The 27,217-nt window shown below is 38.9% G+C and overlaps 1 protein-coding gene across 2 annotated transcripts in view; it reads left to right on the forward strand.

Moving 5' to 3' along the window:
- The window catches only part of LOC134324172 (bromodomain adjacent to zinc finger domain protein 2B), a 30,515-nt gene extending 3,552 nt beyond the window's left edge, over positions 1–26,963 (forward strand). Inside the window, exons 3-34 of one of the 2 annotated variants that reach the window (XM_063005861.1) lie at positions 299–555; positions 1,304–1,507; positions 2,256–2,747; positions 4,352–4,901; positions 5,031–5,312; positions 6,458–6,518; positions 7,358–7,466; positions 7,618–7,719; positions 9,136–9,337; positions 9,580–9,672; positions 11,129–11,190; positions 11,441–11,506; positions 12,349–12,414; positions 12,497–12,541; positions 12,781–12,807; positions 14,436–14,501; positions 14,815–14,955; positions 17,015–17,263; positions 17,508–17,731; positions 17,827–17,901; positions 18,095–18,317; positions 18,407–18,466; positions 18,569–18,713; positions 19,317–20,093; positions 20,182–20,337; positions 21,565–21,725; positions 21,870–22,159; positions 22,808–22,943; positions 23,307–23,453; positions 24,503–24,786; positions 24,909–25,052; positions 26,462–26,963. In XM_063005861.1, the coding sequence (XP_062861931.1) occupies positions 299–555; positions 1,304–1,507; positions 2,256–2,747; positions 4,352–4,901; positions 5,031–5,312; positions 6,458–6,518; positions 7,358–7,466; positions 7,618–7,719; positions 9,136–9,337; positions 9,580–9,672; positions 11,129–11,190; positions 11,441–11,506; positions 12,349–12,414; positions 12,497–12,541; positions 12,781–12,807; positions 14,436–14,501; positions 14,815–14,955; positions 17,015–17,263; positions 17,508–17,731; positions 17,827–17,901; positions 18,095–18,317; positions 18,407–18,466; positions 18,569–18,713; positions 19,317–20,093; positions 20,182–20,337; positions 21,565–21,725; positions 21,870–22,159; positions 22,808–22,943; positions 23,307–23,453; positions 24,503–24,786; positions 24,909–25,052; positions 26,462–26,618 (6,053 nt within the window). In that variant the 3' untranslated portion in view covers positions 26,619–26,963. The remainder of the gene's footprint in view (positions 1–298; positions 556–1,303; positions 1,508–2,255; positions 2,748–4,351; positions 4,902–5,030; positions 5,313–6,457; positions 6,519–7,357; positions 7,467–7,617; positions 7,720–9,135; positions 9,338–9,579; positions 9,673–11,128; positions 11,191–11,440; positions 11,507–12,348; positions 12,415–12,496; positions 12,542–12,780; positions 12,808–14,435; positions 14,502–14,814; positions 14,956–17,014; positions 17,264–17,507; positions 17,732–17,826; positions 17,902–18,094; positions 18,318–18,406; positions 18,467–18,568; positions 18,714–19,316; positions 20,094–20,181; positions 20,338–21,564; positions 21,726–21,869; positions 22,160–22,807; positions 22,944–23,306; positions 23,454–24,502; positions 24,787–24,908; positions 25,053–26,461) is intronic. The other variant, XM_063005862.1, reaches the window with a different exon arrangement.
- The last annotated feature ends 254 nt before the right edge of the window (positions 26,964–27,217 follow it).

The following is a 27,217-nucleotide window of genomic DNA, read 5'->3' on the forward strand; positions in this document are numbered from 1 at the left end:
ACATCAATGGTCATAGTCAAATCCTTTTATTCTGCCTGTTTAATATCATTAATGTAAATACCCCCATGGTGAGTGGGGCTTAAATAGTTTTGTATTCTCAAACAAAGAATGTAGAGAATGTTAGGATCGAGCTGGCTTACATAGCCATGATGTATCTAGAAAAAAAGTAAAACACTTAAATGTAAACATTATATAAGGCTTAAGGTTTAGTCTGGATTTATCTGAACACGCTATCACCTCCAAATGAGTGAATTGATTGTCCAATTTCTAATGTGCATATGTGTCTGTTTTAATAAAGGATTGAATGGGACTGTAAATAGCAACGGCAAAGCAACTTCATCTTCCTCTGGACCAAGTTCTACCTCTTCCTCACCCTCACCTGCACTTACAACCTCTAACAAGACCAAGGCTCCCAAATCAGACTTAAACCCTCAAAATCAGTGCAAGCCCACCAAATCCTGCTTTAAACCTCATAAGTCAGCCACTAAACCCCTGAAGAGTGGTAAGGTCGATCAGGTCCAAGAGAAAGCCAGACAGCGCAAAACAACAAAAAAGGTAAAAATAGCAACATGTACATATTTACATAGTACATACACACACGGATGAGTTACCACACGTTCTCAAACCCACACACACACACACACCCCCAAATGTGTATGGCAATGCCCAGTTTATAGTCATCATGCATGTCTTGTTCAGGGATTTATTAAAATGACCTGTTTGTAGTTGCTCGTTGTCCATGTGGTAAAGGTAGCAAATATGGACTACATAAACACGAGTGACATTCAAAAACCAAATCTTTATAGTGAAATAACTGAGCTAAAATATCTCCAAAACAGAAAGTGGTGCTCACAGGCCGCCGTGTTGAGTACCCACCAACAGTGTTCAGAGGACGGACAAGCCACGTAAAGGTTAATGTGTAGCCAAGACTGATGCCAGTGCACATAAAAACTAATGCTACTGTGGCTGAAATTGCAGATAATGTTAATACTAGTGATAAGGCAAATCAACACTTATGGAAGCCTGGTGTTTAAGGGTTGGCATAGTGACATGCCAGTTAAAGTAGAGAGTGTAGAGGTCCTACACTGGGGCAAATCTCTTAGTACTCGCTGTCAAAACAAGCTGAAGTATTTCTATTAATGGATGACAACTGTGACAGGTCTGCTGAATGTATGGGTTAGGTTGATAGATGAGGTGTAGATGTCTGTGTGGATAGGTAGACAGTGAGTTGAGCTGTGTAAGTGTGTTTTTGTGTGTTGCATTTGTGTGGCTTCATATGATTTGTCACTTCTCTCCATGACAGAAAGTCAAAGTCTGTACAACAATGGCAGGCATATCCAGCCACAGTGACACCCAATCAGGATCCAGTTCTGACAGCTCCAGTGACACACTCAGTAGCTTGGACTCTGGTGACTTGGAGAAGGAAATGAATGAGGATGAGGATAGAGACTTGAGCACTGCCAGTGGAGACTCTGAGTCTGATAAAGAGCAAAGACTGAAGAGAAAGGTAAAGATGTGTGATCAGAGTTTCACACAGTCACATTTCTAATGATTATATATTGATCATGCTGCTGCCTGACAATAAAATGGTTCAAATCTGACCAACAATCACTGACCAGCCAGGACTCTACACAGACATAATTATAATTGTACGAGTGTTTATGTTGTCCTGAGCTTGTGATTTTGTGCCTGATAACTTTACAAGCCATCTGGAAGCTGATTGGATTTGGTCCTGCTTGTAAGGTGTGAGAGAAACACTCCTGTTTCCCCTAAAAACTACATAAAGCTATCAAGATACGTCTGCCAAGTTCCACCTCATGAGTCACCGCACTTGAAATTGTTTTGGAGGAAACAGGAATATTTTACATACAGGGGGGTGGTGTAGGGTTTAAAATGTATTCACCAGGCTGTTATTTGCAGAGTGCATTTTGTGTCTCTGCATATGTAATACTGCATGGATAGTCTTAGCTCTCTTCGGCCTGTGTGTGACCTGTGTGTGGGTGGTGTATGTTGCAAGAGAATCACTAAGGGGAATTGACAGTAATTAGATTTGGAGAAAAATGGGGGGAAATCCTCCCCAAAGGTCTTCAGTTTTTAAATGTCTGAGTAGATTTGCATGCTGTGTTTGGGTATCAGGTAAGTGAGAATTGTGTATTTCCTGGAGAGGTCAGTTATTAGGTGTCCATGTGTGTTTGTGTGTGTGTACCAAAAAGGACCTTGAGTAAATCATTATTGTTCGGTTTGTTTCCCCTCAGAACTCACCACAGCCAGAACAAGCAAATGGCTCCATTGCTAGTAGATCAGACATCATTTCTGTGGATGCTCACACTGGGATCACACCCTCCTCTTGCCCCCCAGGCCAAAAGTCTGGGATTCCTTCCCTGCTTTCTACACACACTTCTTTACTCTTTAACTCCTTGCCCACAGATGAGCACAGCAAACACACCAGTGTCATCAAGGCTACAGGACTGGCAGGCGGCACCAAGCCACTTTCCTTCACTCCACAACCTATCCGGGACCATGATTCTTCGTCCAAACCCCTGTGTCTCGCCTTATTTCCCAAACCCTCCTCTCTGTCTTCATCCCCAAAGGAATGCACTGTCTCTCCATCTGTAAAATCACAGATGTCCTCTCCCAGATCCAGTAGCATCACCTCATCTCCAACACCTTTGGCTCTAAAAGCATCCAGCAGGGCTTTTATGGATGAGCCTCTCCTGCACAACAGAGACTTTAGTCTGCTTAAACAGGTGCCTGCCTCTCTCACTCCTCTACACCTAAAAACCTCCAGCTGAGAGTTGTTCCCAGGGGTCACTCAAATAATCTTTTATGTTTAGACCTTTGGAGCATCTCGGTAGCTGTTTTTACAACAAACAGTTTCATAATATATTGATGTGTACATATAAAGTAAGTGTATATACCTGGTGTCATTATTACAGCCTGTGTAATTATGCTTATTTGACTGATTTAATTTTCTTTGTTCTGCTGTTGGATTTCCCATGTATATATCATAAATACACAATATGATTCATTTTAAGTAATTGGTTGGAGATTTGTCCGATGCATTTCACTTTTCATGATTTGGCATATGTTTAATATGCATGCACATACTAGGTGACAAAAACAGCAAGAAGTCGTAGTCAAAGTTTGACCACTGCTGAGATTGTCTAATAGTAGATCATTTGGTGTGTAGTTTTCTATTTGGTGGAGGAAAGACACAGACATGGCCCACCCAAAAACAGTTAGAAAGACTGCAATGCACATGTAAAAGACAATAATAACCCAGATCAGCATGTAAAACTAATCACATCTAAACAGGGCTTTAGTTTAAGAGTTCTTCAGTGTACACAAAATGCATATAAACTGAATTTATGCAGTAGTGCCAAACATCAAACATGCTTTGTTAAGTTAATGTTACCATTCACAATGCATTATTGGATCCATACTCTCCATAACATTAAAACCACCTCCTTGTTTCTACACTCACTGTTCATTTCATCAGCTCCACTTACCATATAGAAGCACTTTCTTTGCATGCATTGTTAGCCATGCTGTTCTTCAGTGGTAAGGACTCTTCCAGGACCACTACAGAGTAGGTGTTTTTTGGATGATTCTCAGCACTGCAGTGACACTGACATGGTGGTGGTGTGTTAGTGTGTGTTGTGCTGGTATGAGTGGATAAGACAGAAATGCTGATAAAGAACACCTCACTGTCACTGCTGGACTGAGAATAGTCCACCAACCAAAAATATCCAGCCAACAGCTCCTTGTGGGCAGTGCCCTGTGTCCACTGATGAAGGTCTAGAAGATGACCGACTCAAACAGCAGCAATAGATCAGCGATCGTCTCTGACTACATCTACAAGGTGGACCAACTAGGTAGGAGTGTCTAATAGAGTGGACAGTGAGTGGACACAGTATTTAAAAACTCCAGCAGCGATGCTGTGTCTGATCCACTCATACCAGCTCAACACACACTAACACACCACCACCATGTCAGTGTCACTGCAGTGCTGAGAATGATCCACCACCTAAATAATACCTGCTCTGTGGTGGTCCTGTGGGGGTCCTGGCCATTAAAGAACAACATGAAAGGGGGCTAACAAAGTATGCAGAGAAACAGATAGACTACAGTCAGTAATTGTAGAACTACAAAGTGCTTCAATATGGTAAGTGGAGCTGATAAAATGGACAGTGAGTGTAGAAACAAGGAGGTGGTTTTAATGTTATGGCTGATCGGTGTAGTTGTTTCACTCCTAAATACAAAAAGTACACAGCTGCTCTAAAAGTGGGCAGTCACTGTTTAGTTTTGTTGCTGTCCATTAAGTTTTTCATGTGTTTTCATTCTTTCTCAGGAGCCCTTCAGATTGGCAAACACCTCTCAGCTGAAAGAAAACCAGAAAGCCAGAAAATCCCTGAAGAGTGAAGTGTCTTCCTCCTCACTGTCTCCTCACAGCAGTCCTAAACTGCAGTCTCACTCCATCAGCCCTCAGCACTCCAACATGTTTCTCCCCTCTACACTACTGACAAACTCACATACTAATGGAGTGATCCAGAGCGCTGTACAGGACGCCCCGCTTGCACTTATTACCAAACCTCGTCTTAACAAATCTAAAACTCCAGATAAACCTTTATACTCAGCCACCAGTCAATCCCTTAACTCCCCCATCAACCTAAGCATGGGAGCTAAGAACTCTACGTTTTACTCGGCAGTCTCTGACACGGGCCGAATTTCAACCCAACAAAAGACTTCCAGACCTGAGCAAAAGGCTGGGATAGGGGCACCACTTTTGTCTTTCCAAGGAACGGAGTCAGATTTTTCCAGTAGTAAAGACTCTGATGACTCACTGGAAGATGATGATGATGATGATGAAGATGACAAAGATTCAGGTGACAGTCTGTCAGGTGAGTGTGTATAAAATATTTAGTCCACCACTGCTAATGAATAAGCACTTGTGTATTTACTTATTGTGTACTTACTTATTTTTTGGATCCATCTGATTTATTTATTTGGAATTGTTGTTGACTTTGTAGATTCTGGCAGTAATCTTGACAGTGACTCTGATGAAGAGGATGATGACCTCAAAGATGAAGAAATGGACACTGATTCAGAGAGTCAGACTACGACACTAAAACTTACTAAATGTGCGAGATCTGTGACCGACCCCTCCACTGGCATGATCACCATCTCAACCACCTTCAACCTGCAAACACATAATTCTCCTGCTAAGCCAGGGCAACCTACCATGACCAGCTCTGTGTCTCAGGACCAACACAGTACCATGTCCTCATCATTTAGCCTGGCTACTCCCTCAGGTATGAAATAAAGCATAGTTTTTAAAGAAAACTCACTGAGTACATTTTGCAGACTGTGTACCAAGTGAGGACTGATTTTTGGTTTGTGTTCCTACACCTTCTAATACACCGAATAGGCATAACATTATGACCACTTTCCTAATATTGTGTTGGTCCCCCTTTTGCTTCCCCATACACAACAAACTGTGATGCACTGTGTATTCTGACACCTTTCTATCAGAACCAGCATTAACTTCTTCAGCAATTTGAGCTACAATAGCTCGTCTGTTGGATCGGACCACACGGGCCAGCCTTCGCTCCCCACGTGCATCAATGAGCCTTGGCCGCCCATGACCTTGTCGCCGGTTTACCACTGTTCCTTCCTCGGCCACTTTTGATAGATACTGACCACTGCAGACCGGGAACACCGCACAAGAGCTGCAGTTTTGGAGATGCTCTGACCCAGTTGTCTAATCATCACAATTTGGCCCTTGTCAAACTTGCGCAGATCCTCACACTTGCCCATTTTTCCCACTTCTAACATCAACTTTGAGGATAAAATTTTCACTTGCTGCCTAATATATCCAACCCACTACCGTACCGTGATGAAGAGATAATCAGTGTTATTCACTTTACCTGTCAGTGGTCATAATGTTATGCCTGGTCGGTGTATTTCTTTAATTCATTTTAAGTAACTGATTTATATAAATTATGGCACATGCAAGGTAAGCAAATGTAAGCAGTGGGCATGCAGTTTTACTGCTTTGCTTGGCAAATCAGCTCAAAATAATGACAGAAATCTCATGCCATCCATTTGTAAAGCAGTAGAACTCTATGTCCATCATGATTTTGTAGCTGATTAAATCAGTTGGTTTTAATATTTAAATGTGCAATACCACATTTATTAGTAGGTAACTAATTCATATTCATTTTTTTTGGACAGCTACCTCCTTTCCAAATTACATTTGTTAACTGATGAATTTTTTTTGTATTAGATTTATAATGAAAATGTTTGTTTTATGCGGTTAAATTTAAGCCTTTCTGTAACTTTTGGTGGCATGTGTTCCATTTTATTAGATTTTGTTATATTAGTTATATTTAATAATGTAGAGCATTGGTTACACAGATGTAATGTGTCTTTGCGCCTTCTGATGGTTTTCCTCCAGGTTCAGCAAAGAGGAGGAGAGTGACGGATGAGCGAGCGCTGCGCAAACCTCTAGAATATGGGTGAGCTCTCTATCCAGTGTAAACAAGCTGCAATACAAGCAATAGAATCACACAGTGTAAAGTTACTGCATTTAAGTTGTAATGTGGATAAAATTTAATAATGCGTAAAATATACAAGCCCAATTTAAGAAACATGGAAACAGGAAATGCTGCTTTACACAATTACTAAGACACAAAAAAGGTCACTGAGGCAGAATCATTATTCACACTGTATGTATGTACAATAGGGGCCAAAAGTCTCAGAGCCTTTGTGAAATGCAAAATAGAAGCATGTTTTCCTAAATTCAATACAGCGATGTTCAATAAAAACCATATCAGCATAAAAAAATCTTTTTAAAAGTTGAATCTTTTAAAATGTATCTGGAGAACAGATAAAGAAAAGTGAAATGTGTTAGCATTTCAGAAGGAAAAAAAAGCAAAGTTTAAGACAATAGAATGTAGACAAAGCTGTAGCTTCTGTCCTGTAAAAGAAAGTGAAGAGAGTAAAAAGAGTAGCAGTCCTTTTGCTCTCTGTTCTTTAGTCACTGTTTCAGCCATGATGACTCCCAGACTAGAGTCTGTTGGCGATCAGATACAGTGACTTTTGACTGCTGATCTCTGGGGTGATTCAGTGTTCGTGCCACAGCTGGTCAAGTTTTCTGAGCCTTTTTAAATAACTGGTCTGAATTGGGCAAAATTCTGTTCAATGCTATAGGGAGCAGACCTGACACATGTGCTAAGAGGCTGGTGTCTGTAGCTTTTTGCCTTTATCCTTTATGCTTTTTAAATAACATTAGTTTGTCAGTATATGTCTGTGTGTAGTGCTATAAGTGGTTCTGAAATAGTTTACCATTGTCTAGGTGGCAGAGAGAGACGCGTATCAGAAATATCAGTGGGCATATGCAAGGAGAAGTGGCCTACTATGCCCCCTGTGGCAAAAAACTCAAACAGTACCCAGATGTAATAAAGGTAAGAATTAATTATGGGTCTCTTCAAGCGTACTATAGTAAAATTGTAATAAGGTGCCTATCTTAAACCAAGTTTGATTATTTGTTTCCAGTATTTATAACGTTTAACTTTTGGTCTATTTTTGCCTTTGGTCCCTATGTATCCCATGTAGTATTTAACCAGAAATGGAATAAAGGATATCACACGTGACAATTTCAGCTTTAGCTCGAAGATAAAGGTTGGCGAATTCTACGAAATCAGAGAAGGACCAGAGGTGATATGCTGTTTATATTATATTGCTGATGTATTTTAGCTTTGTGCCAGATTTATACATTTTCCCCTTGTATGATATAATCAACATCGCTGTGTGACTGTTACACATGTGAACCTTTCACATGGTACAGTGGTCACTGCTGAATAATCATCTGAGTTCATCATCTGTTCTGGTTTTTGAAGAGCATCTGTAAAGTTACAGAAATGCCTAGAGTTGTCAGGTCTTCAGTATGAAACATGCAATAGTCTGTCTGCTTAAATAATAATAAATTGTTGTAATTCTGTATGTGTTTATATGTTTAACAGCTAAAAGGGAGTTGGGCAACAATGTAGCAGTTGGAAATTTGGAAATAGAAACAGGAAACAGGAAATGCTGCTTTACACAATTACTAAGACACAAAAAAGGTCACTGAGGCAGAATCATTATTCACACTGTATGTGTGTACAGTGGGGGTCAAAAGTATCTGATGAATAGATCTAAGTCACACGTCTAAAGTCTTCTGAGCATGTGCTTGAATGGAAGGGATAAAACTGAAGGAACTCTGACATTTTGTACACAGGAATTGACAATTGTACAATTGTCATTTTCACAAATGTGCTAACTTGCTGTTCTGTAGAGCCAAGTACCAAGAAATACTGAAATAAATCCATAAATTTCAAAGGTTAAACTTTTTTTTAAATTGTCATGTTAATTATATGATTTCAAAAAAAAAATTCAAAAAGAAATGCAAAATATAATCGTGTTTATTAGAGGTCTTAGATTTTAAGTAAAAAGTTGAATCTTACAAAATGCGTACACTTCCTTGTGTTTGGATTTACTGAAAAGCAAGTAAGCACATTTGTAAAAAGTGTCAGTTCCTTTGTATAAGAGGTCAGATTTCCTTTTTTTTTTTCATTGAAGCACATGCTCAAATGGCACTGAACTTATGGATTTGATCTACTCATCATGTTTATAAGTGGTCTTGACTTTTAGGCCCTTAATGTATTATTGCCATTAGTATACAGATACTTGTGTAACTTGTGTAATTTATAACTCTACACTTTTTGCAGAACTACATTTAATTTTATTAGTTCAACAACACAGCAAATAAACAAAGAAATTGAAAGATGTAGTATTTTAGAGTGGCAGAAATGTTCTTAATTCTGCAATGCCAGTTATTCAACACCTACATAATGCTGCTGAACTTAAAACCTAGTCTGTATGACCTAATGTTGGGTTACAACATTATTAAACCATTGGGAAGTAAATAATGAACCTTAATTTGCTTTTTATATACCTGTTAGCGATAGACAACAAAGGCCTAAACATCTAAAGTCAACGATTGGGAGAGTTGAGCAGTTCTGGCAGTTAGATTTACTTATGTCCCATAATACCTTAAGATTAATAAATCAGATGTTATGTGCTGGTAAATTTCAGGGTTTACAGTGGTGCTTGCTGAAAGAAGAGGAGATTATTCCTCGAATCTTAGCAATGGAAGGTCAGAGAGGTCATGCTAAGAGGTTGGACCTCCAGTGTTCGGATGACTCGCTCCTTTCTCACAGTAGGAAAAGAAGATCAGTCAATGGCCATGATGCTGAATTGGTTAATGCTAAACTTCTGCGCAGATTGGAAGCCCAGGGTAAGATTTGATCTTTGTTTCTTTCTCATCATTACTTTGTTTCTTTCTCATCATTACTTCGAAATGGTTGCTACTTGTGTGATTTTCATCTAAAAGTTGTCATGTGAGCCCTTTAACCATATGCATGAATTATATATTTACAGTCCTTCATTAGACTTGTTATAAAATGGTTAAGCCCATGACATTTTAACACCATATGAAGCAAATCTCAAATAACCAACGTTCTGTTTCTTCTGAGTCAGAGATTGCACGGCAGGCTGCTCAGATGAAGTTGATGAGGAAGCTGGAAAAACAAGCTCATGCACAAGCTGCTAAAGAAGCCAAGAGACAACAAGGTAAACTCATTATACACTGCATATCTTACACATTTTCTTTTTTATTTAAATTTGAGCCCTTTACTATTTCTAGACCTATTGCACATTGTGTGATTTAATTACCCAGAAACACTTTATTGCTTCCATCCATGACTCAGTCGTGTGGGATCAGTGTTCTTTTGATCACAGGGTCATGCAGGACGCGATGACTAGGACGTCACTGACTAGGGTCACACAAACTGCCTTATTTTAAAATCCTGCTATGAATATGGTAACATTCTGATGAGCCTAGCTTAGTTGTTTTGGAAAAATATTGTAATGTTATTAAGAACAAAGAGTATCAGTTTTATTTCAGCATTTGGATGATGTAATGCTCACTCCTATGCTAAAGTATATAAGGATTGGATGTGAGGTACTGTGTCCCAAAACCCATCACCAAAATAGCTCAAACTTTTAAACCACAAGTCTGACTTGTCTTGATCCACCCATCAGAACCAGGAAGACAGGCATCAAGGATCTTTCTTGTACTAGCACCAGTGTGGTGGAATAAACTTTCCCTTTCTGTAGGAAGAGCTGAGTCATCGATGACTAAAGAACCACCTCTTTAATGGGCACTTAAATGGAAACTAAACATGCACTTATTAATGTCTTAAATTCTTTAAAAATAAAAAAGCATGTTCCTTAACCTATATTGTTATTAAACAGGGTTTCAGCAGATATGTTTTTCATAGACTGTTGTCCAGTTCTATTAGAGTAAGGAAAGTGTTCACTGAGGAAGCACTTCTGAAAGACCCTCAGGATGAAAAAAAGACCGACAAACTGAGGACCTGAATGTCAGATACAAAAAGGAAACCTTTTTTGTCTGGTTGAGTCACAAGCATGTACAGTGGAGGGTTCACATGGGGCACAGTGTAAATCTCCTTACTGCCTCTGTGAGAATCTACTCCAGCTTCTTCTTTAGTTAGTGACTGCACACATTAGAGGTGACCGGTGCTAAAATCTTGTGTTACACTATTATAACAAAGCATTTTGTGTTGCACTATTGTTTTTGAGTGTCTGATGCCTTGGCATCTCTGGACATCTCTGGTCATCACACAACAATACTGATATTTATTTTCAAAATCTTAGAAAGTTGCAGGGTCACTGTGACTGCGCACATCAAGTATAGTCAATGAAAAATATTTACACAGGCTTTGAATTTGAACAGTGTGCTCTAAATGCTATTCTGACTATGACTCAGATGTGCCCGGTGTTTTCAGGATGCCAAGACCACTTTCTTTGAACCAAAAAAAAAGCAGTTAGTGAAAATAAATAAATAAATGAATAAATAAAACAATCCAGTGTGTTATCACCTCATGCTAGATTTGAAAGCCATATTACCAGATCTCTAACCAAACACAAATCTCCTAATCTTAACCATTTATTCCAGCTGAATCTGTATCTGGAGTAGGTCTGAGCATGTGTTGTGTGATTTTAGCCCTGCAGGCAGCGGAGGAGAAGCGGAAGCAAAAAGAGCAGCTGAAGATTTTAAAGCAGCAGGTAGATGCTTCAAACACATACTCCCCCACAGCTTCATACAGGCAGCACAACACCCATCAGCCCCTCTTACAACAAGAACGAACATTTTCACAGATTTCACACTGCATTGAAATCCTTATGGCCTTTTAAAAGCCAGCTTAAGCAACTTAATTACAGTGCATGTTCTCTTTGCTTTCTTTTGGGGCTTTTTATGTGTAATCCCCTCTTCCCAACCCCAGCTTCATACTGTTTTTCTTTGTCACTTAAACAGGAGAAGATGAGGAGAATTGAACAGATACGTGTAGAGAAAGAGCTTCGAGCTCAGCAGGTACTGGAGGTAAGAAAAACACACCAGCGCTAAATGTGAAATTACGTGATGTTTTTATAGTGGAATATTAATTTGTTTTACATACAGACAAATTGAATATAGGCATAAGAATAAAAGTCTAAAATTACAGCATACAGTACTACTGAAGTTAAAAGTGTACATACACTTCTGCAGGTATAAAACACTTAAGGCAGCTTTGCAGTTGTCAATTATTTCTGCAGCTATCATTTTTTCTCTGACTTAATAATTTGAACATGTTTGTTTGTTTGTTTGTTTGTTTATTAGGATTGTCACATTATGTTTTACACTTTGGTTACATTCAGGACAGGAACGGTAGTTACTCATTACACAAGGTTCAAGGTTATATCAAACACAGTCATGGACAATTTCATTAGTCACTTGCATGTCTTTGGACTGTGGGAGAGAACTGGAGCTCCCGGAGAAAACCCACGCGGACACTGGGAGAACATGCAAACTCCACACAGAAAGGACCCGGACCGCCCCACCTGGGGATCAAACCCAGGACCTTCTTAATAATTTGAACACAATCCTTAGATCTCTTAAAGTGGTTTGATGGTTTTAAATAATTATGGACAAAGCATGACAAAGGCTTCTGATTTAGAGTACACCCTTATAATGTTAACCTTCCTGTTTTGCATAAAAGATTCAGTTATTTTCCCTGTACTTACTGGCACTTAAAACAAAAACAACCTTAATGTTTGGATTGCTGTCAAACACAGTGATAACCAAAATGTCATTTTCCACTAGGACTCATTTTGTATAGTGAAAAACACCTCACTGGAAATCCACATTGTTATTGTATTGAATACATACTTTGTCCTTTGTTTTAGGCAAAGAGAAAAAGGAAAGAGGATGCTGTTAATGCAAAAATACTCGAGGCTGAAAAACGAATCCAGGTGAGATTTGGTTTTTACACACAGTAACAATTCATCAAAATTCATTATAATTAAATATAATCTTTGCTCTAACTTTGTTCAGGAGAAGGAACTGCGCAGACAACAGGCCATCATTCTGAAACACCAGGTTCGTATCATCATCCTGTGCCTTCAAATCCCAATCAGTCTCCTACAATTTAGCTTGTTTGTGTTTGGTGGGGGGAAGTTCTCAATCAAAGCCTTTTTCACAGCTCTCCCTGTAATTCTAATGCTTGTTATTCTGTATTTCTGAAATATTTTGTACTGCAAGCTTTGGGAACTGCTCATATGGGTGGTTTGTTATTTTGTCTCTTTTTTCCTCAATTCTATGCCAACTCTTTCTGGCAGGAGTTGGAGAGGCATAGACTAGATATGGTATGGGTATGTTTACTTTTGTTTATCTTCCACTGTGTTGTGATGTGGTTGTACGTTGCGATGCGTGAGCTGGCTGCTATCAACTCTGCATTTGTTTTGCATGGCTCTTGCATACTGTCCATTACCCGTCTGTTCCAGGGAGAGAGAAGTATTTCATAAACGTTTACAGAGTGAACATATTGCAAGATCATATTTATGTACAACCTGTTTGTATTTTGAATATAAAAATAAGCTTTTTCTCTTAAAAAGGTGTGAATATACTTCTTATGCTCCCAAAACAGATTTAAATTGTGGTTTGAAATTCTTCAGGATGTGACTTGAGATGCATTTTGCATGTGTAAATGTGTCAGTCTCCCCAAGATACATTTGAAAACCAAATCTTCTCCCAGTGCTTTCAGCTGTAGAGCATCTGATGTGATCACTGAGTGCCAAAATAAGTGGCTTTATGAAAACCAGAATTGACAAAATGTATTGCTTGAAACAGAATGCTGGATACGGCACAATTTGTTGGTTAACATGCTACACTGATCAGTTTTTCATGTCTTTAAATCTGTGAGCTAATGTAAAAGAAGCAGTAAGCATTTTCCTCCAAGTACCCTCGTCTGGTCGGTGATGTTGCATTAGCTGCAGTTAGTGTCTGACTTAACGTCTTAAGCAGTGGTCCCCAACCACCGGTACCGGTCCGTGGGTCATTTATTATCGGGCCGCACAAAAAGAATAGATAATTAAAGATCGCTACAAAAGCAATTACATTTTCAATACTCTTTGGGTGTTATTGTCCCCAATCACCACTAGGTGGGAGCAGCGTCTCAGTGCTGCGAAAAAGCTCAGGATTCACACTGATTTTCCATTCTATAGTTATTCTATTTTAAATTCCCCCGCCCCTGCTGGTCCGTGAAATTATATCTTATATGAAACCGATCCATGGTGCAAAAAAGGTTGGGGAAGGCTCTGTCTTAAAGGAAGCACATTATTCCTGATTCTTCCAGAATTTATAGGGAGGATTACGATCAAATTGGTGCTTTGATTACAAACAAATGAATTGAAATTGTATCAGAGTTCCACACCGCATCTCTGGGATTGAACCTGGAGTCAGGTCACTGTCTGTTTGACATCTTTTCCTTACGTTCATAAACCCTGATGAATGAATAAATGAACAGAACAGTGGAAAAATGGGTTGTTTTTCATGTGATGAGCTAAATTGCACACAGGCAGCAGTCACATTTTAATCACAGCTTAATGTCTGACTACATTGATTAACAACACCAATGGAGGATTTTTTTTGCATCTCCCTCCCTTGTTCACGTCGCTTTGCTCTGTGTAGAAAGTTGCATAGATGACGCTTATTTGTTTGGCTGATGTTAAACTGGCTAGTGTTGACTTTGCAGATATGTATTATTACATTATTAACTTAAACAAAATCAAGCAATAGTTTTTTTTAGCTTTATTCATGCATTGCACCATGTGATGAGCTTCTTGGCATCGTCCTTTTCGTTCGTTTCACTTGATTCTTTGCTTGCTTGTGCTTGACCAAATCTTCTTAAAATACTCTTATTTAAAAACATTCTAGCTAAGCTGTTTTATACGTATGTGTGTGATGGTTAATGGTGTTTTTATTGGTGTTGTAGGAACGGGAGAGACGAAGGCAACACACGATGTTAGTGAAAGCCCTGGAGACTCGGAAGAAAATAGAGGTGTGTCCAGCTTTACACAATGTTTACTGGATTTGTAATGGAGTATATGTATAGTGTTAGTCTAAGGCCCTAAACTGTCCTGTTAGCTGATGAATAACCTACAGTTAACTCCTGTATTACTACTTTACCTCTCACAGTCACACTCTCTCCCACCCTCTATATTTCTCCTTTACTAAAGTATATAGACTGTGAATAAAAGTGTGAATGTGTCTCTTGAGTAAAGCCTTTTGTAAGTGCTGGGTTGAATAGTAATACGTTGCACTGCACTGTGCCGTGGCTCCACACTGCTCACTTGACTGAACTTTGGCCACAGGAGAGAGAGCGTCTAAAGCAGGAGAAAAGAGATGAGAAACGTTTGAACAAAGAGCGCAAACTGGAGCTCAGGCGGCTGGAGCTGGAAATGGTTAAAGAACTGAACAAACCCAATGAAGACCTCTGTCTAGCAGATCAAAAGGTAATCATGTTATTTTAGAGCTGAACGAGAAGCTGTTTCAAAGCTGTTTTGAAGATCTATTTTTTGTAGATTGGATAATAAAGTACATGATGAGGGATACCACAGAAATATTTGACAGAAATATGTGGAAAAGCAGTATGCCTACACAAACCTTATAATAATAATAGTTTATTATTAATATCAATATCACTGTTGTTGTTCTTGTTGTTATTAAAATTATAATTCAATAATATTGAATGTTTAATATAGTATTTAGTGGTTTTGGTGGGGTTTTGGTTCCTTTTTGTAACAGTTAAACCCTTTGTCATGACACTGACATGACCTGACAGCTTCTTGCCATATATAGTATATAGAGTCTGTCATTAAAATGACCAACTCTGGCAACATAACACTCTTATAATACCTGTTATGACCATGTTTTACAGCATCTAACATCTAATTAATGACAGGATTATGTCAGCTATTTTTAGGGACAGTGGTAGACTAGTGGGTAGCGCTTTGAACTATCAATTACAAGGTTGAGAGTTCGAATCCCAGCTCTGCCATGCAGCCACTGTTGGGCCCTTGAGCAAGGCCCTTAACCTTCTCTGCTCCAGGGGCGCCGTACAATGGCTGACCCGGCGCTCTGACCCCAGCTTCCAGACAAGCTGGGATATGCGAAGAATGAATTTTGTTGTACTGAACACGTGTATATGTATATATGACAAATAAAGGCGTCCTGTCCGTTTGCTTCCTGGGGGTTGGATGACATTTTTTGTTGTTTTTTTTTTATAAAAAAAAACTTGGCTTTAGTATCCTTATTACTAAACCACTGTGATGCCACTGTAATATAATACATAGAATACATAGAACAGTCATAAAAGCTGTATTTAAAGACATGATTCTACTTATTTCGGTACACCGGGTTATTTGTTTGCAGTCATTGTCACACTGGCTGCTTTGACAGTGCTTTGACAGCACTGCCATCTAGTGGCTGCAGATTGTACTACCTCTCAAAATGACCAGCTTTTACGTTTAAGCTTTCAGTTAATTGCAAGAGTCCAAAGTTTGGTAAAAAAAATTTTTTATTGAATTTTACGAACCTCATTTCCAGACAGTTGGGCCACTTTGTAAAGTGCAATAAAAACAAAAATCTGCAATCTGTTAATTGCATTTTTGTTTAAATGACGAAGGTACAAAGATATTTAATGTTTCACTGACCAATATACCAGTGTGTTTCATCACATTTCTTTTTGTTGTTTGTTTTGTTTATTAGGATTTTTAACGTCATGTTTCACACTTTGGTTACATTCATGACAGGAACGGTAGTTACTCATTACACAAGGTTTATCAGTTCACAAGGTTATATCAAACACAGTCTTGTTTAGACAATTTAGTGTCTCCAATTCACCTCACTTGCGTGTCTTTGGACTGTGGGAGGAAACCGGAGCACCCGGAGTAAACCCATGCGGACACGGTGAGAACATGCAAACTCCACACAGAAAGGACCCGGACCGCCCCACCTGGGAATCTAACCCAGGACCTTCTTGCTGTGAGGTGACCGTGCTACCCACGTAGCCACTGTGCCGCCCACCTTTTGTTGTAATTTCACTTTATAATCAATTAGAAACTAAGAATCCTTGCAGTTTTGCAAGTCAAGTTTTGTTCATTCTTGCTTGATACAAGACTTGCTTAACAGTCTGTGGTGGACATTGCCTGATTCTCTTCATGATGGTTTATATTTACAAAATGAAATGGTCATCCAAAACATCATTTCTTTGTACTTTTGATAGTTGAATGAAGGTTCATGTAAATGTAAATTTTAGTTTTACTGCATTTTACAAACTATCCCGATTCATGCTCCACCTATTAATGTGTCTTATGAAAGAATTCACTGGTCATCAAAACTTTTGGGTAGACATTTGGACATGCTTGGCTTATTGGATTGGTCATTAAATGTAATCTGCCAGTTTGGAGAGTGAATATGTCAGTTCAGAACAATTTAATTATTCTCAAGCAGCACATATCAGCTGAGTAATTCTGAACATGTGATTATCCTAAACTAATCCTCATCCTGTAGGCCCTGCCTGAGCTGTCCCGGTTGCCCGGTCTGCTCCTGCCGAGTGGCTGTGTAGCGGACTGCCTGATGGCGATGCAGTTTTTGCGCTGCTTTTGGAAGGTGCTGCGTTTGGACACTGAACCGCCCACTCTACAAATGCTGCAGTCAGGGCTGCTCAATCTGAAACCAGGTGCAGCTTTACTGCAGGATCTACTCATATGCCTGCTCTCTGCTGCAGTGTGTGACCCAGGACTTCCTTCAGGGCAACGGGTGAGAAAAATGCATACACTGTGTTACTCAGATACACATCATTCTTAGATCATATGGCACTACCTGACACACACAGGATAACTAGTACGTTTGAATGTCTACTGAATTACATATATTGTTATTGTATTTTAACAAATTTGTTGTTTATGTGTTTTTTTTTTTTTTTTTTAAAACAAAGGACCTGGAAGATTGACATTTAACTAATTATATTTAACTGTACTTTTGGAATATTTTGATATGGTAGGCTAAAACAGCACTTGGTGAGCACATTTCCAGTGTGGATATCAACCAGGAAAATGTATCAGAGATTCTGCAAATCTACATGTCTGCTCACTGCGGTCAGACAGAGCTCTCGTCACTGGTGGAGAGTTTAAGAACCAAAGCATTTCATGCCCACACACCCACTCAGAAAGCCTCCATACTTGCTTTTCTGGTCAACGAGCTGGCCTGCAGCAAAAGTATTGTCATGTAAGCTCAGTACCTTTCTAACATGTAAATTCAATAGTGAAAGCAACATATATCCATCTGATCACGGGTTTCATTTTCTTTTCTCTGGTCTACAGAGAAATTGACAAAAATATTGAGCATATGACAAACCTTCGGCGAGAAAAGTGGGTCATTGAGGGCAGTCTTCGCAAGTAAGTAGAACACTGAAGCAGTTTTCATTCTGCTTAATTAAATATATTGATTCTCTGCAGAAAGACAGTGAACTCATAAATCTTGACATGACAGCTATAAGGATAAAATAATGTCTGTGTCTGTGTGTCTGTGTGTGTGTGTGTGTGTGTGTGTGTGTGTGTGTGTGTGTGTGTGTGTGTGTGGGCTGAAAAGCATCCACGCTAAGCGAACAGGCAGACGTGAAAGCAACGTGGGAGGTGAAGAGAACCAGTCTCAGGGGACCCCTACCGCTGGCCGTAAGCGCAAGAAGAAAGTGGCAGACAGCGAGGATGAGGACGATGAGGAGGATGACAGCGATGACCAGAGAGAGGAGGAGGATGAGGAAGATGAGGAGGGAGGAAAGAAAGGAAAGAAATCTGAGACATGTGACGAGGAGGTTTGTGTTCTCATATACCGTACTAATATAACAGCAGTTAGCTAATCAGCTCTGTAACACAGGTTTGTATGAATCACTGTGGTTTTCAGGATGATGATCAAGTAGCCAGTGTGGAAGAACTGGAGAGACAAATAGAGAAATTAAAAAAGGTAAATAATCAAATGAAACCATTGAAATCAAACCTTGTCATTTTAATAGAAATGTTATAGTTATAGGAAAGAATGCAAGTAATGAACACACATCTTTCACAGCAACAGCTTCAGGTCCGTCGTAAGCTGTTCGAGTCCTCACACTCCCTGCGTTCGATGATGTTGGGACAGGACCGTTACAAGAGGCGCTACTGGGTGCTTCCCCGGTGTGGAGGGGTGTTTGTCGAGAGCTTAGAAAGTGGAGAAGGTAAGAATTACATGAATTAAATATTAATTTTTGTAATCCAGATTTTCTTTCATTTAAGTATTGTGTACTGTGTTAACATTGTTAAAGTCTATCAATTTAATTTTTTTTCTTGAGTCTGTGCAGTAAATCAGTAAAAATACACTGAGCACGTCATTTTCAAATGGCTGTCCAATAAGTGAAATCACTCTTTTGTGTCCGTTTATGATTTTTAATCCAAAACTGAATTGATTACTTTTGAAATTGGCCAAAAAGTTATTATTCTTAATATAGCGATTCCTGCTGTAGAGCACTAATCATCAATAATAACCAATAAATACTCAGTTCACTATAGTCTATAGTCTATGGTTCTGGTAAAAACAATGACCAGAAATTATAAAGAAATTAATGAAAGGAAATAAATAAAGATCTGATTCTTAGTGTCAGCTGTCAGCAGCACTTGGTGAGCACATTTTCAGTGTGGATATCAACCAGGAGAATGTTTCAGAGCTTTTGCAAATCTACATGGCTGCTCACTGCAATTTTTTTCTTTAATCTGTGCTCGGATGTGGAACACTTGGGTCTCCAGTCTTATTGTTGCTTGTTGTTTTGTAACCACTTCCTCAGGTCCACATGAGGTTCAGAGTGAGAGACTGCAGAATGCTCAGCAGGACCCAGTGAAAGAGGAACCCACTGAAGTACCAGTTGAAAAACCTTTCTGTACCACCCCCCAAGTGAACTGTAAAGCATCCTCTCTGAATCTACGGCAAGAAAAAGACTCACTTAATTTGTTTCTGCAAAAACCAGATTCTTTTTCCAAACTCAGCCAACTGATGGGGGAGACAAAAATGTCCTCAGAGTCAAGCAGACCCCCTCAAGGACCTGTGTCCAAGGAAGCATTACTTGAAAATCGTACTACTGACTCTAACCAGGAATTTAAATCAAAGCTGTGGACTCCTCTACTAAGCCCTAATTTTTCTGGCAACGAGCATCATCAGCTACATATTAACCAACTCTATTGGACACTTACTGAAAGAAATGCTCATTGGTTTAGCCTCCTACCACGTTCACCATGTGATGACTTGTCTCTGACTTCTACAAATCAGTCATTTTTGTCTCAGGACTGCAATGCTAAGGACAAATTACCCACTGCTATCAATGGCATGACCAAGTCTGCCCTTAAACAACACTGGCAAACCAAAACTAGCACCCCAAATAAATCCTTTGGCTTGTCACCTGCATTAGGTGGAAAATCAGCAGATGAAAAAGGGAATGTCTTCCTGTCCCCCACCAGTAAGAGAGAGTCTCCATTATCATCTGATGAGAAATCTCCTGAAGCCCTGTCTCCAGCTTTAGAGATGGTTAAAAATCCAGATCTGTCATTACCACAGCCCATCCCACAAGGTAGCACATCAACACTGACCTACACAGGCATGTGAACATTTTGCTCAGATGCATTGGAAGTAACCGTACATGTAAATTTGTTTTACAGAAATGCTGAATGGCTGGTGGAAGGTGTCAAACGTTCAGGAATTGAGTAGTATTGTAAATGCGTGCCACCCTCGTGGGATTAGAGAGCGAGTCCTGCAGAAACAGATCCAGAAACACATGGACTACCTCATGCAAGTCTGTGCTAAGAACAAAGATGGTAAGACTTTATTTGTTAGTAGTTCTTTGTTTATTTTATTATATTTTTCATGCTAATTACACTTGCCATATTAACTATATAATCTCATTTACAATCATGTTTGGGCTGCACGGTGGCTCAGTGGGTAGAACTGTCGACTCACAGCAAGAAGGTCCTGGGTTCGAGCCCCAGGTGGGGCAGTCCAGGTCATCTCTGTGTGGAGTTTGCATGTTCTCCCCGTGTCTGCGTGGGTTTCCTCTGGGAACTACGGTTTCCTCCCACAGTCCAAATATATGCAAGTGAGGTGAATTGGAGATACAAAATTGTCCATGACTGTGTTTGACGTTAAACTTGTGAACTGATGAATGTTGTGTAATGAGTAACTACTGTGTCTGTCATGAATGTAACCAAAGTGTGTAAAACATGATGTCAAAATTCTAATAAATAAATAAAATAAACAATCATGTTTAGCAGACAGAAGTTTCTCCACAAGAGGGAGCTATTGGCACTGGTAATTGTTGCATTAATGACAGTCTTTGTGTCAAGAATCAAAAATTGTCAAGAATTGAGCCAACAATACCTGAAGCAAATGGAATACCTGATTTTACTTAAAATTTACTTTAATTTACTTTAAATATTGACTCATGGTCATTCTATGTTTTGTTTTATTTGAATTAAACAAATGGTTTGTGTCAGTACAGCATCCATAGGGCAGTTGTAGCCTAGTGGTTAAGGTACTGGACCAGTAATCAAAAGTTTGCAGGTTCAAGCCCCACCACTGCCAGGTTGCCACTGTTGGGCCCTTGAGCAAGGCCCTTAACCCTCAATTGCTTAGATTGTATACTGTCACTGGATAAACGCGTCAGCTAAATGCCGAAAATGTAAATGTAATGTAAATGCATCCAAACATTTTAAATGTTGATAAAGTTCTATGTTTGTTCTGTGGCTGAAATATTACCTACATACGTGTGTACCGCTGTGCCATTTGTGCGCCATTATTGCATGCATTTTATGATATTTAACTGAATGATGTTATATTTTATGTTAAAGACACAGTTTGATAAAACCTTAATGTAAAAATATTGCTCTGATTAACACACATTTTGGCATGAAACAGGTAGTTAATCATATAAAACAGAATGTACGTGAAACTATTTGTCTCTATGCTCATGTAGAAAGTGCTGCTGTTTTGTGGGATCTATCTGTAACCACTGCTCTGTATGGATTTTTTTGTGTGTATTTGTGCAGCTGTTGTGATTGATGTGTCTGAGCTGGAGCAGAGTCAGGTGTGTAAAGAGACGGTACAGCACTGGTGTGTTGAGGAGCATGCTATGGATATGGACATTGCTGTGCTGCAACAAGTGGAAGAACTTGTGCGCAAAGTCACCTCTGCCAGCCTGCAAGTGAAAGTGAGTGTCTTTTTGCCACACCTTACAACCCCTCTCAAATAAATTCACTAAATGCGAGTGTACTTGAGTTTTGGACTTGGACTTGAAGTCCACCATAAGCCATGGTTCATAGATAACAGTCTTTCTGTCTTTCATGTTGATTAGGGTTGGGTGCCTCCAGAGCCACAGTCTGAGAGAGAAGACTTGCTCTATTATGAGCACAAGGCAGTAGGAGAGAATGAAAGCGAGCCAACACACAAAGCCAGCACACAGATTATACGGCGAGCCAATAACCCACTGGACATAGCAGTGTTACAGCTGTCCGAGCTGGAGCAGAACATCGAGCGAAGGTACCTGAAGAGCCCATTAAGCACCACCATTCAGATCACTGTGGATAACGTGGGTACGGTGAGCGTACCAGCTCCTGCACCATCCCCTAGTACTGATGGTGACGGGTAGGTCATCCAGCATCCTAGCTCCATCCAAAACTTCACTTTTTTTTGCTTGCGCATTCTCCCTCTTTGGGGAGATCCTGTCACTCACGCTTGCTGGTTTTCCTGTCCTTTTTCCATCTGCACTTGTCCTGTCTCTGCTTTGTATTCATGGCTTGTCATTGCTCTATGAGACTGGTGCATTCAACTATATCTACATTACAGTTGATGTTTGCTTGTAAGGTAGAAATTTGAAATATTGGTGTGTTATCTTTTACCTAGAGCTATATTATCTAAATTACCTTTATCCAGGGCAGCACAATTCATTATAATTGTCATTATTTTTTATTTTCCCTAATTAATTATACACAATCAAATGCAACAGAACTTAGCTTATCTAAAATAAAAACATTTTCGTTGTGTACAAATGACCTGAAAGTTTAGATTTCATTTAGATTTTGATTTTTAGGGTTGTAAAAAATATAAGGTTTTAAATAACTAATATATTTTTATTGAAACATAGATCTTTTCACATTTTAATGTTGTTAAATTATTATTATTATTGCTCAGCCCTAGACTCTGCTGTCTGCACTGGTTGTGGGTTATTCCACACTGTGTCTTTCCTAAAAGTTTGGGAATGTTTGCTAATGAATCTTTGATTCTTTTGTACAGAGTTGAGGAAGACCTGGCTCCAGGGATGAAACAGTGGAGAAAAGCACTGAGTGAAGTACGCAGTGGTGCTCAACTCTCACTCTGTCTGCAGCAGCTGCAGCGCTCCATTGCATGGGAGAGATCCATTATGAAAGTGGTAAGGAGCAGTATATATGGCAAATGGCTCCACTTTCTGAAGTAATTACTACATGTTCTTTAAATAGCCAAATTATTGGTATTGATTTTATCAGTATACACTTAGACTGGTAGTAATGTACTGATGTTTTAGAAAACTGATAGTCTCTAATCATGGTGTACTCTTTTAATTTACTCTTAAAAACGCAGTTGTGAATAGATAGATATGTTTAAATGTAACTTTAGTGAGGACATGTTCCCTATAGCTAATTCCAAACCAAATTCTGCCAGCCATTTTTACCTGTAATGAGGATTTATTATGGTTAGTAGGAGTAGTGTTGAGTTCTCTGATGATGCTGAGCTCTATTTTCTGTTTTGTTGTCAGTATTGCCAATTTTGCCAGAAGGGGGACAATGAGGAGCTGTTGCTTCTGTGTGATGTCTGTGATAAAGGATGCCACACTTACTGCCATAAACCTCAGATCAGCACTATACCCGAGGGAGACTGGTACTGTCCTTCCTGCATCGCCAAGGTAATTGAACCTGCATTAAAAAACACTCACACACAAAAAAACCCCTGCAAACTAGATTTTAGCTACAGTAATAGCTTTTTGTTTTGAATATGCCCTTCTATTTAACCACAGGAAACAAAATAACTTACAGCATCATTAAAATTCCAGACTGCCCTTGAAATCTTAATAAATGGGGGTACAAGCATTGTATAGCAGTTATTGCATTAGTCTTTTGTTCCATTACATTCATAGTATAACTTTCACACATTTAAACAGTCATGAAAAATTGTCCAAATGGTTTGCAGGGCTGCAAGCCATTTCAAAATCAAAGGTGACTGGAAAAATCTCAAACAAAAGATAAACAATAGAAAAGTGTAATTTATTATTATACTTTCCAATATTTAAAGGATATTTTAGTTTGGTTTCAGTGATGCATGTGAAAAAACAAAGTTGCTATCATGCATGCTCATGTGCCAATAATAAAATAATAAAAGTAATCTAATGCATACAAATCATCCAAATTAAGTCAGCAGACAAAATGATTGAACTGCATCAAAATGTCAAAATTAGCCAAATGTCCTAGAAAATGATGCACCTGGCAACATTTTATTTGTATAGCTGAATTAAGAACACCTTAGTAGCGAATTTTGGGTGTATGTTAAAAAAACAAGTGGGTAGCACTGTCGCCTCACAGCAAGAAGGTCCTGGGTTCGATCCCCAGGTGGGGTGGCCTGGGTCCTTTCTGCGTGGGTTTACTCCGGGTGCTCCGGTTTCCTCCCACAGTCCAAAAACATGCAAATGAGGTGAATTGGAGACACTAGGTTGTCCATGGCTTGTGAACTGATGAACCTTGTGTGGTAAATGACTACTGTTCCTGTCATCAATGTAATCAAAGTGTAAAACATGACGTTAAAAATCCTAATAAACAAACAATAAAGGACATTATACATTCATTATTGAGCTTCACAGGAAGATAATACTGTGAAATTATTACGCATAAGTGGCATGTCATATACATTAACTGGGTCTTTTTTCAATAATTCTCTCACTTTTTTATACTTTTTCTGAAGGCAAGTGACTCACCACAGAAAAACAAGAAGCAGACCAGTCGCAGCAGTATGGGGAATAAACCACTGGAAGCCAAACGCAGTAAGAAAGCCAGTGCGACAGGTGAGGGTTTAGAGGATGACATGGTCAGCGCCAGTCCCAGCAGCACATCCAAGAAAAAAGGCAAGGAAGCTAAAAAGCGAAAAGCAGAAGAGAGTCCAAGTACCAACATCAACAAAGAAAGCTCACCTCAAATGAAAAAGGCTAAAACAGCACGAGACAACAATAAAGACCTGGAGCTCTGCAGGTATCAGACACATTTATTACCCACTGTGTGGTGTTGCTAGGCAGAAAAGTCCCTGTTTTATCACTCAAACTGCCATATTATTACAATTTAACTTAAAAATAAAGAATATGTTTATGCTGCAGGTTGCTTCTGTCAGAGCTGCAGTCACATCAGGACGCCTGGCCCTTCATGACGCCTGTCAATCCCAAATCAGTCCCTGGATACCGCAAGATCATCAAGAAACCCATGGACTTCTCTACTATTCAGGATAAACTGTCTAATAGCCAGTATGTATTTCATCCAAACACAAGCACATTATGGGAATTCACAACATAAAATACCAAAAAATATGTGGCCACCTGAATATCTTGTCTATATATTAATTAATTCTTTAATAAGCTGGACCTAACATACAGATAAACTTTGGGGGTAAGTTACTTACTGTAGTCCATTTATCAATGAAAATGGACTACATAGTGCCCCCACTGACCAGATGATGTCAGTGCAGAGGTACCTTTGTGGTTACAGTACTGGTCTAGTAAACCCCTGCCAGGTTGCCACTTTTGGGTCCTTGAGTGCAGCAGTGTTGTTGGATTTTTAAATACTTACTTACTGGCGTCTACGAAAGCGTATTGCTGCCACACAGATAAAAAAAGCCGTCAGTATGTCGTTATAACGAGAAAGTATGTTGTTATAATGAGAAAGTATGTCGTTATAACGAGAAAGTATGTCGTTATAATTAGAAAGTATGTCGTTATAATTAGAAAGTATGTCGTTATAACGAGAAAATATGTCGTTATAACGAGAAAGTATGTCGTTATAACGAGAAAGTATGTCGTTATAACGAGAAAGGATGTCGTTATAACGAGAAAGGATGTCATTATAACGAGAAAGGATGTCGTTATAACGAGAAAAGGATGTCGTTATAACGAGAAAAGTTCATTACCTTAAATGCTGCATAGCTGACTAAAGCGTATCTGCGGATGGAGAGACAGCTTGCACACATGCAAGATGCTGTAGCTTATAACCTTGCAGCTTGCCGTGCCGATCAAGATTCTCCTTTAGGAACAGTGCAACAACGTCTAAACTAAGTTTAATATTTAACATTTGCCTGACAATCGGCATTCCGATCTAAATAAGTGGTTGAAAAAACACCTAAGACCTTCTTATTTTATTATTTCTTACACGAATGAAAATAGTCAACATACTACAAAAACTATTTTATGTTAATTTTAAGATGACATCTATTTATCTAAAGAAAGGTTATAATGAAACCGTTTATCAAGCTCCCACTTCATCTTATGAATTATGGACCATCATAAAACTAACTGAGAAACGTAGAAGACATTTCACAAATAAATCCATTTTTTGTCTTTATAACGACATACTGACGTTTTTTTTTTTTTTTTATCTGTGTGGCAGCGATACGCTTCTGTAGGCCTCTTTATTTAGAACACATCCTGTTAGCACTTGTTGTAGGTGTACAATTAAAGCTATTTCTTTTTTTCATGCTGTGGCACATATTTTTTTTATTGTATTAAATTTGCAACAATGGATAGCACATTCAAAGGATATACTGGATTTATGTCCTGTCCTATCTATGTCTCTATTTCTCTGTTTGGCATTTTATATTGTATTGTATTTTTATATTTTTTGGAATTCATTTTAACTGGGTTTTTTTGTCCTTTTTACTCAGATACCTAAATCTGGAAACTTTTATCATTGATGTTAACCTGGTCTTTGAGAACTGTGAGAAGTTCAATGAAGATGATTCTAATATTGGACGTGCAGGACACAGTATGAGAAGGTTTTTTCAGCGACGATGGACTGAGCTTTTAAAACAAACAAACTAGAACTGAAAGCATCTGCAAAAGCTTGTTTACTTGCTGTTTACCAGTTTTCATCAGGATCACAAAATACCAGCATTTCACTACCAGTGTCCTCATGAATGTGATCGTTTCTCATGTAGATATGGTGTGTTATGGTAAAATGCACCTAGAGTGTTTCAGATTATATAAGGTGTCACTTAAAGTGCAATACCAGTTCCTTTAAAGACTCTTTTCACTACCTGTCAAACTGACTTGATGTGTGTTTGTTTTAAATGTAAACTATATTATAACAGTGAATGTATTGTATTTAATTTTGTTAATTATTTATAATTAAATTGGTCTTCGTTTTCTATGAAAAGGAAAAATCATTAAAACCACAGTGAATGGTGTTTTTCTACTGAAATATTGTTTACAGATAGGTACTATAATGGTGCCAAAAACGCAGTATTACTGTAAGAACTGTACAAAGTTTGCAAATGTACAAATCTGTTTTAATCATTTAAATCATTAATTCCTACAGTTCTATTGTCCTGCCATCTTAGAGTGTGTTGGCAGCACTGTTATATGTGCCTCCTCTTTCCACCCTTTATAAAAATTGCAAACTTTTTGGCCTTTGGGTGGTG

This window comes from Trichomycterus rosablanca, chromosome 12 (genome assembly GCF_030014385.1).
Source record: "Trichomycterus rosablanca isolate fTriRos1 chromosome 12, fTriRos1.hap1, whole genome shotgun sequence".
Taxonomy (NCBI): domain Eukaryota; kingdom Metazoa; phylum Chordata; class Actinopteri; order Siluriformes; family Trichomycteridae; genus Trichomycterus; species Trichomycterus rosablanca.